Source organism: Euphorbia lathyris, chromosome 10 (assembly GCF_963576675.1).
Source record: "Euphorbia lathyris chromosome 10, ddEupLath1.1, whole genome shotgun sequence".
Taxonomy (NCBI): domain Eukaryota; kingdom Viridiplantae; phylum Streptophyta; class Magnoliopsida; order Malpighiales; family Euphorbiaceae; genus Euphorbia; species Euphorbia lathyris.
This window is the reverse complement of record NC_088919.1, coordinates 2,129,040-2,145,236: the sequence shown is the minus strand read 5'-3', so window position 1 is coordinate 2,145,236 and position 16,197 is coordinate 2,129,040. Positions and strand designations below refer to the sequence as shown.

The following is a 16,197-nucleotide window of genomic DNA, read 5'->3' as shown; positions in this document are numbered from 1 at the left end:
AGCACCTTAAGGTTTAAATTTAATAAGCTTAGATTTGATAGTGAATGACCAAATTCATTTAGTTATTTATGATCCAAGTGAACACTACTCTATATATACCACGAGCCCATGAACATTGCTTTTATCGCCCAAATCATCTCACAATATGCCACTTTATCCAAGTTCACATAAAACAATATGACACTTTAATTTAAGTATATCCAAAAAAAAATATAAATTACTTTAAATAAGTTTAGAGAATTATAAGATATCTTCAAAGATAAAGGAAAATATGTTTTTTGGACTAAAAGATCATTGTATTAAGCATTTTAGTAAACCGCTTACTCAGTTTACTAGCAATTAGTAAACTGAGTAAGCGGTTATTTAATGTAGTAAAACACACTATAAATTGGATTACAACTTTTTGAGACAACATATATCTAAAAAATGAAACATTTATTAAAATCATAAATTTTGATTATGATTTTGTAAACAAGTAATTAAGAGTGAGGTTGTTTCTTCTTGGAAATAAGCCATCTTATAATAGGGGCAAGTGAGTGTTTCTTGGTAGAAGAATTTCTCACAAACTTTTCTTTTTCTTTTTCCTTTGAAGTAGATATAACTTTTGTCAATGAAGGAGGACTTGCAAATTTCACATTTCTCTTCTTTTCATCTTCTTCTTGTTTTTCTTCTTCATGATTTTGGATGCTAATTTGGGAGTTTTTAATGAACATTAATTCCTTAGCCTTGAGCCATTGAAGTTGTGCCTTAGTTTGTGCAAGTTCTTCCTTTAAAGATATTATACTTTTCCCCATCATTTCAACTTCTTCTCTAGCCTTTTCAAGCCTCATTTTTGTATCCTCAAGCTCTGCTCTCATTGCTCCCATTTTGGATTGACTTTCACTTCCTCCATGTTCTCCCATCTAATATACACCAAATTACACTTACAATTTCATTTTCAATTTACTCATTTATATACTAGTAAAGTAGGGTAAATTACACTCATGATCTTTAAACTTTACCTCAACTAATATTATTTAGACCACTAACTTGAAAACATAACGTAAAAGTCATTCAAATTTATACATTCCAACATTATAGTCACTAAACTTCAACTGATACACCAGAATGACCGTTGATGACCTCAAACTAGAAAATTCCAAGGACTAATGATATTTTAAGCAATTTTAATTCTTCAACATTTTCGTTTTGAGGTCATTTAGATATTGTTCGGTTAAGAGAGAAAGTGAATATTTAAAGAGAATGCTCCAAAAATTGTGACTATGGGAAATAAAAAAAATATGGTTTTGTAACAATTGGGGTTCTAATTAATTATTGGAATTTTTCATTTGGATGTTATTAATAACCATTTTGAGATGTTAATTGAAGTTTAGTGGCTATAATGTTAGAAAATGTAAAATTGAGTGACTTTTATGTTATATTTTGAAGTTTAATGATCATAATATTAATAGAGTTAAAGTTTAGTGACCATAAATGTAATTTGCCCTAGTAATGTAATTCATATATATGCATCATCCCTGTAATGTCAATTCCTTCCTTGTTTGTACAAGTATTTCATGCAATAATTTCAACACTTTCACAAATGGTCAAACATTAATCATTCAACCCAAAATTTAAACTCCACCTAGAAAAATTCAATGAATTGTATCAATACTGGTCTCTTCCATTCAAATGATGCCACATCAGTCCAATTGCTAACGTGACATTATTTGAGTAGATTCCCATCTATTCAGACGATGTTACATCGGTCCAATTGCTAACGTAACATTAGTAATCCCAATCCATAGTAGAATTTCCCCTTTACTTAATACTGTATAGTTCGTGAAACATTAATCATGCACTCACATAGTACAAATATTTTATTACTCCCTCTACTTTTTAAAGAATTGTCATATAAGAAAAAAAAATTCTCATTTAAAAATAGTTATCATCATGTTATAAAATTGAAAAGAATATTTATTTATTTATTTATTTCATATTTACCCTTAATAAATATTAGTATTTCATTTCAAATTGAACAATCATACTCATGAAATACATCAACCTCTAGAATTAACTAATTCCACTTAATCATTCTCTCTAATCAATATGTGATAATAATAATAATATGAAGATATTACTTTTCCAAGATAAAATTTTGTAATTACAAAAAAAAAAAAGTACTACATGATGGTTAGTTTAGTAAAATTCCACATAATTTGAACATATTAATCATTTTCTTAAGGGGTGTATCAAAAAATTTACACTACATCCTTTAAACGGAAGGAAAAATATATATATTGAGATTCTGAACTCAATTTGAATGAAACAAATCGATGCTTATATATATATATATAAAATTTTCCGAACAAAATAAGATAAAAATTGATCTTTTTTACATGAACGTATATATACTACGTTGTACGGAAACAAATCTTGAAAACATTTTTCTTTAAACATAGTAAAGAAAACCAAAAACCACATAAACACTTTTAAACGTACCCGTTTGAGGTGATTAGCATAGATTCCGGGAGCTAAAACCCGTTCGCCGAACATCAAAACAGCTTCTTTAACAGAGTTGAAAGGAGGTCTTGTATCTATTTCTGCTCTTCCTTGTTCTTTAATCTCCATCTTATTCCTTCTCACTATTTCACTTCAATATTAACTAATTCTTTACACTCTATATATATATTTATAGGCAGATAAAATGTTATGCAAAGCAAGAATTAATAATTATATATATAAGAAGAGATAGAATTAAAGTGGAGGATGAGAGAGATAATAGGTAGGTAGGGCCTACATTTTGTTTATTAACAAGCTAGGTTGTTACTAATTATTAATTAATGTACATATAAATGCTTTCTAGTTTAGTTTAGTTTAATAAATAACTTCTTTTTTGTTTATAAATGAAAAGTAAAATTATCTTGGCGTCCACTTCACTGGAATTTTGTTATTGAGGTTGACATTTGGTTACTCGTTTTTGCCAAACTCCATTCTTTGATTTTGACTTCCCTCCTTCTACACATACATTTATATATATAATGATTATGATGGAATGACAACTTCTACACTGGACCAATAAAAAAATAGGATTATGCTATTTCATTAGAAGATGATTGATTTAAGGAAAAAAAGTGCATAATTATCATGTTTCTATTGGTAAGGTTCAATGGACCGGGATCATAGGGGTAAATATAATTTATGGTCATTGAACTTTGTGGTAAGTTTTAAAAATTCATTCATTTTATTTTAATAAATTTAGTAAAGTTTACTTTTTATTCAGTAAAACCATTTCAATTAATTCAGAAAGAAACTACTGGAATAACGATATGACAACTATGTTAAAAGAATTTATTTTTACGTATCACATGATAGTCACGTGGTAATTGTGTATGTCATGTGATAAAAAAAATACATTTTTTGATTGTCATGTAACAATTTCAAGTTGTTGAATTAAGTAAATAAAAAATATAACTTTTTTATTGTCGGTGTGTGGTTGTTGTATTATACGTAAAACTCAATCAATTCTAATATAGCTATCACTTCACTAGTACGATAACTTTTTCTATCTGAAATGGATGGAATAACTTTATTGAAACAAAAAGGAAAGTTCAATGATTTTATTGAAATAAAATGAAGTTCAGTGACCATTTTAAAATTTGTTAATATTTCATAAATTATTAAATTTACCCGATGATGTGGTTAAATCATATAAGTCCACTTGGAAACTTACAATTGGACAGAAACAAGGTCAAATGGAGGTTGTTGCTCAGCTAGCCCACTCTGACGCCTAAGCCAGTTTGAGGTACGATTTGAGGATGAACACAACAGTAAATCAAAGTTAAGATGTAAGCTTAATAACTAAATGGAGTAGTGCACCTTGAGTTGTGATTACTCTATTGATATGTGATCGAGTTGTAGAAGACAGTTATGAGTTTAGGAACGGGATGTGCTACACGTCACCTATTGATAGGTGAACGTGTACCCGGATATCATAGTCTAATATCTGTTAAGTCCGTTAGGCCTGTGATTCACGCCATCTTACTGTAACGGGTGGATCCTTGACTGGATCTTTTAAGACTTCTTGAGCCAAGGTCTTCAATATAGAGTCATATTGACCAGTTCCATTATGAAGATGCCACGTGTTCTCTTTTCTCGGGTGCTTGTTTGGGTTTCATAAATGTCATGTGGCGAGCTTATATTCTCCTGATATCATATGCCCCTGGGTCTAATTTTTCATTCTTTAGGATGAGAAAGCATCGATTTTGGGGAATCGTTGTACTTGTTGATTCCTGATAAGTTGAAGGATCGATCTTTGATAATTTATGGATTTTTAGAGAAATGATGGACTGGTAATGAAGTTATGCAAGCTTTTGACGGTTGATTTTTCCGTTACTTAGTCGGCTGATAAATGTAATTATCAGAGCACGTTTTTCTATACTTTTGAACATCTTTCCAATTGACGACGGTTTTGTTTATGTTTTACAAGTGTCGCAGTTTTGCATTTTTTGAGGGGCATGCCATGAGCGGTTAATGCTCTCTAGTCATTACTTAATTGTAATGATGATTCCGGTTGTTTCACTTGCTTCTCGAGCAGTATAAAAGAAAGAAGTTAGGTGAGTCTCTTGCTCTCTTTGATCATTTGATCTGCCTTCTTCATGCTTCTTGCGCTTTCATCTTTATAGAGATTTCCTTTTTAAATGTAAGTAATTTTGATCTTTCTCTTCTTGTTGCTATGCCTTCTTGCTGCTTTTTGCGCTTTCATTTTCGACTAGGTTTCTTTCTATTGCACTAGAGGCTATTGAAGATTGGATCAGAAACGACATAAATCTTTTTCTCATTCCTTAAATTCTCTATGCAGGCCTGGAATGTATGATGAACTCCTTTTGGTGGAGCTTGGAAGAAGATGCTACTCGTAGAATTCACTAGCAGTCTTCAGAGCGGCTATGCATCACAAAAAATATGGTGGTATGGTTTTTCGTCGCCTTCACCAGTTTAATATTGCGTTGTAGCAAAACAGGCCTGGAAGATGCTTACTAATCTGACTTCATTGGTGGCTAGAGTCTATAAGGCCATATATTTTCTTTCTACCTCAATCCTTGATGCGACGATTAAAGTGGATCCTAGTTTCATATGGCACATTATTATGTCAAGCATCCCCCTTCTTAAAATCGGAGCTCGTATTCTGATAGGCAACGAGTTGACGACTAGTAAATGGAAGCATGTGCAAGCTTCGCTCCTGGTTTCTGACCACGTGGCATGGCTGCACCCATTAAGTGGAAGCCCCCACCGTCGAACATGTTGAAGTTAAACATCGACGCAGCAACCTTCGACAAATTCTACTAGTTTGGTTTCAGAATGGTGATTAGAAACTCGCCTGTTGAGTTCGTATATGCTACAAACGGCTTGATCCCCTCTATCTTGGATCCCCTCATGGAAAAAGCACTTAGCTGTAAATAAGCATTGAGCTGACTGAAAACATCTGGTCTCACCAATGTTCAACTAAAATCAAATTCGCAACTCCTAATTTTGGCACTTAATAGTACTAGTGTATTGGTTTCTCCTTTTGGCATTCTTGTGGATGATTGTAAAGCTCTTCTAAAGGAGCTCGATATTTCTTCGGTTCTATTCTTTAAAAGGTTTGCCAATCGGATTGCCCAATTGTTAGCTAAGGCAACTGACTCGAAGTCTGACTATGAGGTTTGGGTCCACACACACTTTATTTGTATGGCTTTGAATTCTAATTCTTAATGAAATATCCATTTTATTATTAAAAAAATAGAGATTTGAAGTAAAATTAGAAGTTTTGACTAGTCAAACTTCTATCTCTAATAGTTATATTTAGTGAAAATTTGTTTGAAAAAGCTTTTTAAGTTCAAAACTCCAATTTAAAAGAAAAAATAGTTTCTAGAGTTTTTCAATTAGTTTATTGCTATATTTATTTTAAATGACTTCTTTTATCCCGAATTACTACCATTTACCCAAATAAACATTGTTTTGTTCCTTTATTAAAAAATAAACCAATAATAACATGTTCATCCAACTACATTTACAATAAAATGGTAATTAATAAATCTAAATTTACTATTATATTTTTAGAAATCATATTTCTATTTGAAATTATATGATTAAAATTACCAATGGAGCTAATAAATATTATTAAAAACTTTGAGAAAAATATAAAAATATTAGGTTTTTTTTAGTAAAATATTAAATTATACAATTTTGTTAAATGGATATTATGCTCAGAAGATGAGGAAATTTCATTATTACAGAAGGCTGAAATTTTGTTTGTTACATTGTCAATGCCATGCCTCAAAAATGTACACAAATAAATTATTCTGCAAACCACATTATACATATATATATTAAAAAAAATAAAAATACACAACCAAGCAATGAACAATAGATTCTAATCCTCAAATATTTAACACAAATTAAATGGGACGAAAACAACACGTAAAGCTAACCCATTATGCAACGGTCTGACCACAGAGCCTCTTTCGGATCTGCAACAAGAAGCAAACATGGCGTTTCTGTTATTTGACAATGTTCAAAATATGTAAACTTTGCATGGATTCTGAGCCATGTGAACATGATAATTAATTACAGGATAAATTCATTGTACCAATGGTCACTGAAGCTTGAAGTCGGTTACAAAAACGTCACTGAACTTCATTTTGTTTCAGTAAAATTATAAAAATTTTCTCTTTATTTAATAAAGTCAAATCAACCAATTCAGACACACACAAAATCATTGCAATAATGACATAACCACCACATTTGAAAGAACTTTTACTTTTATGTATAATATGATAAGACAGTCATGTAACAATCACATATATGCCATGTCACAACAAAAGATAAAAAATATATATATTTTTTAGTTATCGTTTCAAGCTGTTGAATTAAGTAAATAAAAAATATTGTCATTTGGATGTCATATCATACATAGGAGTCTCTCATTTCCAACGTAGTTATCACGTCACTATTCCAGTGGTTGTTTATGTTCAAAAATGAATTTATTGAAACAAAATGAAATTCAAGCATATTTTTAAAACCTATCCCACACTTCACCCAATAATTACAAGATTTGATTGCAAAAAAGAATTACTAACACCAATACATGTAATGTAACAGCTATGCATTGAAAAGTTTCTACACATGCAAGAGTTAGGACCGTAATCAAGTCAAGCTGAGCTTGAATATGTACAGTCGAATTGAGCCGAGCTTTAACATGCTCATGCTTTAACTCAACAAAAAATGGACGAGCTCGAGCTCGACTCAAACACAATATCCTATTTGAGCTCTGTTTATTAAGAAAATTATCTGATCGTGAGTTGCTTGCTAACGGCTCGTTTATTTGCTCCGTTAATTCTCTTCATAAACTTTGCTCGCGGACAGCTCATTAATTATTTTCATAAACAAGGCTTGCGAACAACTCATCAATTCTGTTTAAAATGAAAAATCAAAGTAGAAGATAGAGTTTCAATCTCATTTGAAATTTCTTTAACACAAATCTACATAGTTTTTGAAACCTAAACATAGTTTTATATTTCCCCTTTATAGAAATACTATTATTAAAAAATAATCAAACCAAGCCATAAACATTATATTCGAGCTAGTTCTCAAACCTATAACCTAGTCTCCTCACGAACTTTGGAACAGAGTTTCACCGTGCTCAAGCTTGATTCGTTTAAAAATCGAGCCGAACACAGTCAAGCTTTTATTGAGCTGAACACAGTGGCTCGACTCATTTTACAGCGGTAGTAAGAGTATTAGACACAAACGAACACATGTTAAAAAACGGACAAAAAGTACAACCTACTTCAGCAGATTGAGCAAAGTGAAATGAACTGTATATTTTATCAAAAATAACTATTTCTAATCCCTAATGTCCATCGGTTCTAGAAGTTTAACTAAACAAGATAACCTGAATCTATCAATCCATTTGACATAGAGAACCATTACATGAAAGATAGCAAACTGGAACTTCTTTGGTCCCATTTTTGTGGACAAGGAAGAAATAAAACAAAAACAGAAGAACTATAAGTTAACATATTTCTTCCAATTATTTACTTGTGGTTTTGCAGATCGTGGAGATGTATTGGTGAGAAATTGATAAATAAGGTGCCAGGACATCGAGATGGGAAAAGAAAGGGTTCTATAGAAAGATGTTTTATAAAGCATATGGCTTTGTTATAATTACATAAAGACTAAAATCTAGTTATTAGAAAATGAAAATCGACAAAATTAAAATATATAAACATAAATTTATAAAGTCAGTTCAGTTCAGCTATATTTTCTAAACAGAAAAAACGACACCCAAAACATGATTTTTAGAATGAAACATCGTAAAAGTACCGGAAAATTGTTTAACTGTTGCTGATTATAAAATTGTTATTTAGATGTACAGTTCACAATGAGCAGTTTCACTTATATGAGCAAGAAGCAGAGAGTATGCTGCTCAATATCAGAACACAACATTTTACTGGAGGAAGGAACCATCTTAAAATAAGCAGAGTCACTGAAAATAACAGAGAACTTAAGGCCATGGAAGACGACTGAGAAGTTCAGCCTGAAGATAAAATAGGTGAATCTTGCAAATTCTAAAAAAGATAGATAATGGATGCAGAAATTTGATATTTTAAATCACTAGAAGATTTACATCATGTGGGAACTTTAGACACGGTTGTGTTGCGCTATTTTAAAGGATAACCATTTTCGTTTCTTGTCCGTTCCTTTTTCACATATGAATTTCCCGCAGCAAAAGGAAAAATATGAGGCATTTTATTGCTTATTCTCGCTTGTATGACTTTATAAATAAAATATAACACTTAATTTGTAAATCTTCTCTTTAGCCCCCATCATAGTTGTTAAAGGTGCGCCTTCCGCAAGGCTCAAGGTAGTGAGCCTTAATTCCTTGAGGCGAGGTGCAGTGTAAAAGGCTCTCGCCTTGTGCGCCTCGCCTGGGCTTCAGAGGCTCTGATCAAGGCATGCCTCATTAACATTTAGTGTTTTGATTAGGTTTTTTCTAAACGGTTGATTAATCTCAACCACTGATCTAATCTAAGTAAACCTAAACTTAATTTTAACCCTTGATAGTAATTACAGATTTTTATATACTTATATACATAGAGAAAGGTTAAAGAATTCTAAGAAAAGTGGTTTGTTAAATTTAAAGTAATTCGTTGAAAAAAAAAAGGATTTCTAGTTAGTTAGAATAAGTATTTTTTTTTTCCAGTAGTATCTTTATTTGAATTTGACCAATTCTAACTTTTTTATTTTAATATGTGAAGTATTTTGGAAAAACTTTAAAATTAATAATAATTAAGAATATAAAATTCAATTTAAGTTTTACATATTTTTTCATTTATTTTCTTTATTGACTGACTTATTTAAAAAGATATAAGAGCTCATAAATCGGAAACAAGAAATAATTAATTAGTAATTAAAAAAAAAAATTGTGGAACATACAGTATATATATATCAATATTCATGGGAATCTAAGTAAAAGTGTAAAACAAAAGTGTTGATAGGTAGAATGGAAGGAGAAGTAGACGAAGATGATGATTTAGTGTTCGAGGATGATGATTTAACTTGGGTTGCAGTTGCTATAGGTAGTGGGGTTGAAGATGAAATATATACAATTTGAGGAGGATCTTGATGATGACTATTAGTAGTTCTTTTTCAGTTCTTTTTGATTGACAATTAATGCTTATTAGTTTATTAGCATTAGTTAGTTACTTACTTAGGTTAAGTATATATCTCTATGAACTTAACTTGGTGTTTTTGACGTTTAATATTACGTTTTTATGCGGTTTTGTCTTGTTTGTGTGATTATAAGTATATTTTTTGGTTGATCGTGACTTATGCTTTAACTAGTAATAGAGTATTGGTGATATTAGTATCAAATATTGATATGTAGATTTTGTATATATATATATATTTTTTTTTTTTTTTCTGCGCCTCATGTTCACCAGGTGCGCCTTGCCCGTAGGCTCCAGCACCCCTTAGCGCCTTAGTGTGCCTTGCGCCTTAACAGCTATGAATCCCATAATCACATTTCTCTTCATTATACCTAGTACTTGCTGCTTGAATTTTTTAATCACATAAATTCCTACAGTTATACATTTATTTATATGGAGACAACCTCCCAATGTAAAAGACTGCATATGAGGATGTGTAATTAGTTTCAAGAGTAAAAGGAATAGAATGTTTGACGGAATTGCCCCAGCAGAATGAATGCATGGTCAGGTCAGTAATAAGCGCTACTGAAGGCTTCCCCACTATCAGTTGGATCATAGGTGATTGCAAATATTTAATGAATTCTCAAGTTGTTAAGCAGATGCTCGGAATGAAATTATAATTATTGGTGGTCAATGGTCAACATGTCACTCCCTTCCTCTCACGATATAAAAAAGATTCCTGGGGCATATTGATCTAAAAGAAGATATTACATCTACCTTACTTTAGTGATATTATAACCATCTGAAGAGCACTAAGAACAAAAACAAGTAAAAATATATATAAAAATAAAAATAAAAGAGTTTAAAATGGAACATACCTCAGGAAGTTTTTTGCGGAAAACAACATCCAACCGTGCATCAAGGGTATTCTCAAATACAATTTTCCCATCCCGAGAAGCTAGCACCACTCCTCCAGAGCTGAAGTATTAAAACAAAAAAGTTCATACTCAAAAAAAAAACACAAGTATTTTGTACAATAAAAGAGATTGTTTAAGAAAATAATCGTGATACACTTTCAAGCTTATCAGCAAGCCATTCTACAATTAACCATATGAGTTTGTGGTGGAATTATGATACAAATAATGCTATGGAAAGTGATACAGCTAGTGCTAAGGGCCATTTGCTAGACCAATTATCTTATGAGCCTAGAATTTGGAGAAGTTACTCTAGAAAAAAGAAGGACCACGTGGCAACTGGTACTATCCATAGTTATTAAAGGCGCATGGCGCACTAAGGCGCTAGGGGTCCTGGAGCCTTCGCGCATGGCGCACGGCTATGGCGTGCGCAATAGCGAGACAAGGCGCACTGACAAAAACAAAAATTATAAAACTATAGAACTAACATAAAAGTACAATGAATACTAAACTATGAAGCACGGACTCTTCCCCGGGGTCGCCGTGGCCGAGTCGGACTCGCCGGACTCGGGGACTCGGCGGGGACACGGCCGGACACGGCGGTGACCCGGCGGGGACACGGCCGGAAAATGGGACACGGATGGGGACACGGATGGGGACACGGCGGGACACGGGGGGACACGGCTGGGCTAAAAAAAAGTTAAAAATTAGGGTTTTTTTAAAATTTTTTTATAAAATTTAAGGATCAATTATGCAATTTGTCAAAAATCCTAAATTATAATCTCTATCGCACGAATTAGAATTAGGTCTTCTCTCCTTCCTGCGCAAATCGCGATTTCAACCCCTGTGCTGCGTACATTGCAGTTCTCCTAACATCACGATTTCGTTTTTGTTTGGGAATAATCAGAAACAATTTCTTCTCTCCTGGGTTCTTCCTTCTCATGCGCTGCGATTCTTCTCCTGGGTTCTTCTCCTAACATCACGATTCCGATTTGTGATTTAGCATGTTTTTTATATATTTTTATATCTAATATATATATAATTAATTATATAAAATTTGCCGTGTCCCCGCCGCACCCGTGTCTCATATTTTCTAAAAATATCGTTTTCCGTGTCCGCACCCGCGTCCGCACCCGTGTCCGTGCTTCATAGATACTAAATCATGACAATATTCTTAAGCATAAATAAACTTTAAAATGCAAAATAAACCCCATGTTAGAAAGCTAAAGTTGAATACTAAATCCTAAGTTCTACTCGTGATCAAAACTATCCAAATTCATCACTCCTCATCATCACTATCATACTCATCTAGCATCATCAAACTCTTGATTCAAACATATAATCTCTCTCTTCCTTTTTAATATTTGTTTTTTTTTTCTTATTTGGGACCCTTCAGAACACATGTTCCAGATGTGTAACGGTCAACAAAACCATAAAATTGCCGCTATGTCACCAAGGCGTGCCTTGGTGCGCCTTTGGCAACTGTCCCTTGGCGCAAAATGGCGCACCAGGCGTGTGCCACAGCGGTTGCGCCACGCCATGGGGGTGTCATGGCACTAAGGCTTGTGCCTGGTGCACCATGCGCCAAAGGCGCGCCTTGTTGCACACCTTTAAAGACTATGGTACTATCAATAGTTAGTTATTTCTTGGGATGAGAGAATAGGAGGTTATATGTGTTGTTGAGAGCAGTTGGACAGGTAATATGAGTATTCTATTAGTTGGTTCCAGCTATGGCTTGGGCAGTAGAATTTCTCTCTACTGTTAATGTTGTTTTCTGTTGTTTGGCTATTTCTCTCTTTACTGTTGTACGTCTGTTTCTAAGTTATCATCTTGATAAATAAAATAATGGAAATCATCTATCTGAGGTTACTATTTCTATTCCTCATCTGAATCTCATTATTTTGACTGTTTATGATACAAATTCCTTGGAAAATCATTAAAGCATCAGTTCAGCATGTTTGCCACCATAAATTTAAGACAGTCACCAAAAAGTAGCTAATTTCTTAGAAATCCATTGCAAACAGCAAGATATAAAACTGAATAAACGCTTTAGGATCAAATGGTGAAAATACCAATAAAGACCGTGGGCATTATGATGAGTAGGAGCAGGTGGAAGAAAGATAGTATTGTCAACGATGATTTCAGGTGTATGAACATCTACTTTGTCTGCATATTCCTGTTTTGCTGAATCCAGGACAGACTCCACAAAATGCAGGTCATCTTTCCGACAACGCAGCAAGACAGCAGGCTCCTTAAGTCTGAGCAAACTCTGCCAGAAAATTAGATTACTCAATATTACAAAAATTCCTCATTTGTAAAATTTAGTTGTTTCTATATAACATAGTCAGTAAATATTTCAACAAAATGAAATTCGAACCTAGAAGCAGCTATCCATCTTCAAGAATGAGATATTTACAAAACTAAACTATGCACCTAATAATGACTTATATATCAGGTTGCAGCATGGTGTTGGATAGCTAGAGATATCAACATCAGTGTCTACACAGAACAATTTTCTCAACTGAAATTGTCTGATATGAATACATCTAACCCATTAAGAAGAAGACCAGAAAAATCAGCTTAGCTATTTACTGACCTGAACTACCAAATCTTTCAGGAGCTTTTTGTACACGTGATGGTTACTGCTCACATTTAGAAGATCCTTTGCTGCCGCCTCTTTCATGGCATTAACCACATCATCTTGGGCTTGAAGAACCTTAATCCGAGATGCGTTAAGCTGCATGGAGTACTCACTGCCAAAAAAAAAAATCACATGAACTTCACATACACCATTGTTGGTGATAAAAAATAGTAGCCGCCACCAAAGGAGCATAGCTCAATTGGTACACCTCTAGTTTCAGAGATGGGAGGTTGTGGGTTCAAACACATCCTCTTAAAAAAAAGTAGCCTCCTATTAAGAGAAAAACCAAATTGATAGGAGCAACGCAGGAGTTAGCTCTCACTCAAAACACATTAGTAATAGAAAATTTCCAAAAATTCAAAGGTTCTTTCATATTCAAACTCAAAGGGCAAACTGAATCATGTGTTCATGACATTTATAACCATGTAAAGCAATCACATATGTCCCCATTTCAATCCAACTCTGATATCCAATTTTATGGTTGCACTTTGATCTAGTTCAAGATGGATTCTGAAGGTTGTCAGCTAATTGTAAGATCAACTTCAACTCTAAGAAACTCCCTATACAGCAATTACCTACCAATATACCAAGTTGTCTATTCAAAACCCATCCCTTATAACTCAATTTTCAACTGAATCAATATATACCAACATAAGTGCAAAAAAGCAAAGATCCTATCTCCAGAAAATTATTAGTAAACAATTAAAAAGAAAAAAGGCAAATTACATCTTCTTTCGAACATCAACTTGCTTCTCTTTACGCTCGTACTCTTGTCTGATCTTCTTCTTCTCAGCCTCTACAAGCTGTAGTTTCTCAATATTGAATTCCTAGCAAAATTTCAAATTAGATCGAATCAGGTCGTAAAAAAGAAAAATCGCATCAATTCAATGTCCAGGATCAAATAAAAGAAAATTACACAAAATCCAATACTCAATTAAACAAAAAAAAAAAAAGCAAATTAGATATCCTAAAAAACTGAAAATCGTTGAGGGTTACTTCTTCTGCAGCAACAGAGATCTCGTTGGCCTTCTCTTCCGCTTCCTGGCGGATGAATCGGACCATCTGCTGGATCTGCTTGGAGACATCTGCATCATTCATTGTGGCCGATTGATCAAAGAGAAGAATGCAAAAGAAGGATGAAGCAGCAGTCTGCTTCGAGATAGTGAAGAAGGAAAGCTATGAAACTGTGCAGAAGGAAAAGTACGGTTTATGAAACAGAGAGATAATTGGGATAGAAAAGCAAACTTATGGTGGCTGTCTATATCATAAAAAATCTTGGGTAAATTACACACAAGGTCATTTAACTTTTTCAATTTTTACGGTGTGGTTACTGAATTTCAAAACGTAATATAAAAGCTACTGAATTTTACACTAAGGTGCTGTTTGATAAAACAGAAAATTAAGTGCCGAAAAAATAAGTACTGAATTTTAAGTGCTGAATATTATAAGTGTTGAAAATATTGAGTGATATAATTATTATAAAAATATTAGTTGATAATGTTTAACTTAAAATGTTAAGTTACATATTTCGACTTACCAAAATAAGTAATTTTTAACTTAATTTATTAATTAAGTGGTGGATAAATAATTGTTATCAAACACACTTAAATTAAATAAGTGCTTAATATTTTAATTTAAGTCATTAAGTAGCTTATCAAATAACGCCTAAATTACCATGACCACTGAACTTTAGTCCGTGATTTTTATGTTATGTTTTAAAATTTAGTGGTCGCATTGTGAAAATAAATAAAGTTAAATGGTCATGGTGAAAATAAATAGGGGATGAGGTTGTGAATGTCATTAGTGCATATGCGCCACAAATAGGATTAGATGTGTCTATAAGACAAGCTTTTTGGGATGACTTAGAGGAAGTGGTGCAACAGGTTCCTAGGGATGAAAAAATGGTACTAGGGGGTGATCTCAATGGACACGTGGGTTCTAGGCGAGATGGGTTTGAGAGTGTTCATGGAGGGTATGGTTTTGGAGATAAGAATGAAGCAGGAAATGATATTTTGGAATTCGCATCAGCCTATGACTTGAGTATCATGAACACATGGTTTATGAAGAGAACATCCCACTTAGTGACTTATCGGAGTGGCGGTAATGCGAGCCAAATTGACTTCTTCTTAGTAAGGAGTGCTTGGAGAAAGAGTTATATTGATTGTAAGGTGATCCCTGGTGAGAGTACGACAACCCAACATAGAGTAGTGGTGCTAGATTTTCGAAGTAGGAAATGTATAAGAAAACAAACACCTCAAGTAGAGACTAAGATTAAGTGGTGGAAATTGCAAGGGGAGAATCAACAAAAATTTGTGGATGAGATGACCAAAAAAGATATTTGGACTTGCAATATGGATTCAGATATAGATTCAATATGGAATAAGATGGAGCATAGTATAAGGGAAGTAGCGAAGGAAGTTCTAGGGGAATCTAAAGGTAGCATGCCACCGGGTAAGGACACATCTTGGTGGACAGAAGAAGTACGACAAGCAGTAAAGAGTAAGAGAGAATCCTATAAACTATTGGGGAAATGTAGGAGTGACGAGAACTACGAAAAATACAAAGAGGCTAAAAGGGAAGTAAAGAAGGTCATACGAGATGCTAGAGCAAAGGTGAATCGGGATCTGTATACAAGATTGGATACGAAAGAAGGGGAAAGAGACATATATAGAATTGCTCGGATGAGAGATAGGAAGACGCGAGATCTCGGAAAAGTTAAATGTGTGAAGGATGTGGACCAGAAAGTCCTAGTTGGAGATAAGGATATCAAGGAACGATGGAGGTCCTATTTTGATGACTTATTTAATGGAGATCGCCAACAAGATGTTGGAGATATAAGTATCCATCACGATATGATAAATCATGAATGCCTGCGGAGAATTCAAAAGGGTGAAGTCAAAATGGCATTAAGTAAGATGAAGTTGAAGAAAGCAGTAGGACCTGATGGCATCCCTATTGAGATTTGGAGATGTTT

At 33.4% G+C, this 16,197-nt stretch overlaps 2 protein-coding genes across 2 annotated transcripts; both read right to left on the bottom strand.

The window, feature by feature from the left end:
- Window positions 1-286: 286 nt before the first annotated feature.
- LOC136209454 (WEB family protein At1g75720-like) lies at window positions 287-2,774 on the bottom strand. The gene is made up of 2 exons (XM_066000918.1): window positions 2,482-2,774; window positions 287-902 (listed from the first exon to the last, which is right to left on the bottom strand). Exons 1-2 carry the CDS (start codon window positions 2,608-2,610, stop codon window positions 480-482), a joined length of 552 nt encoding a protein of 183 aa, XP_065856990.1. The 5' UTR covers window positions 2,611-2,774; the 3' UTR covers window positions 287-479.
- A 3,458-nt stretch (window positions 2,775-6,232) lies between these two features.
- LOC136208844 (V-type proton ATPase subunit E-like) lies at window positions 6,233-14,455 on the bottom strand. The gene is made up of 6 exons (XM_066000097.1): window positions 14,220-14,455; window positions 13,950-14,050; window positions 13,179-13,335; window positions 12,655-12,851; window positions 10,547-10,646; window positions 6,233-6,488 (listed from the first exon to the last, which is right to left on the bottom strand). The coding sequence occupies exons 1-6, from the start codon at window positions 14,319-14,321 to the stop codon at window positions 6,453-6,455; spliced, it is 693 nt and encodes a 230-aa protein (XP_065856169.1). The 5' UTR covers window positions 14,322-14,455; the 3' UTR covers window positions 6,233-6,452.
- Window positions 14,456-16,197: the final 1,742 nt, after the last annotated feature.

Coding starts and splice junctions, on each gene's coding strand:
- LOC136209454 (XM_066000918.1), bottom strand. CDS start 2,610: ATGGAGATTAAAGAACAAGGAAGAGCAGAAATAGATACAAGACCTCCT. Junction 903..2,481: donor ATGCTAATCACCTCAAACGG/GTACGTTTAAAA, acceptor GGTGTATATTAG/ATGGGAGAACATGGAGGAAG.
- LOC136208844 (XM_066000097.1), bottom strand. CDS start 14,321: ATGAATGATGCAGATGTCTCCAAGCAGATCCAGCAGATGGTCCGATTC. Junction 13,336..13,949: donor GTTGATGTTCGAAAGAAGAT/GTAATTTGCCTT, acceptor TTTTTTTGGCAG/TGAGTACTCCATGCAGCTTA. Junction 10,647..12,654: donor AATGCCCACGGTCTTTATTG/GTATTTTCACCA, acceptor TTAATACTTCAG/CTCTGGAGGAGTGGTGCTAG.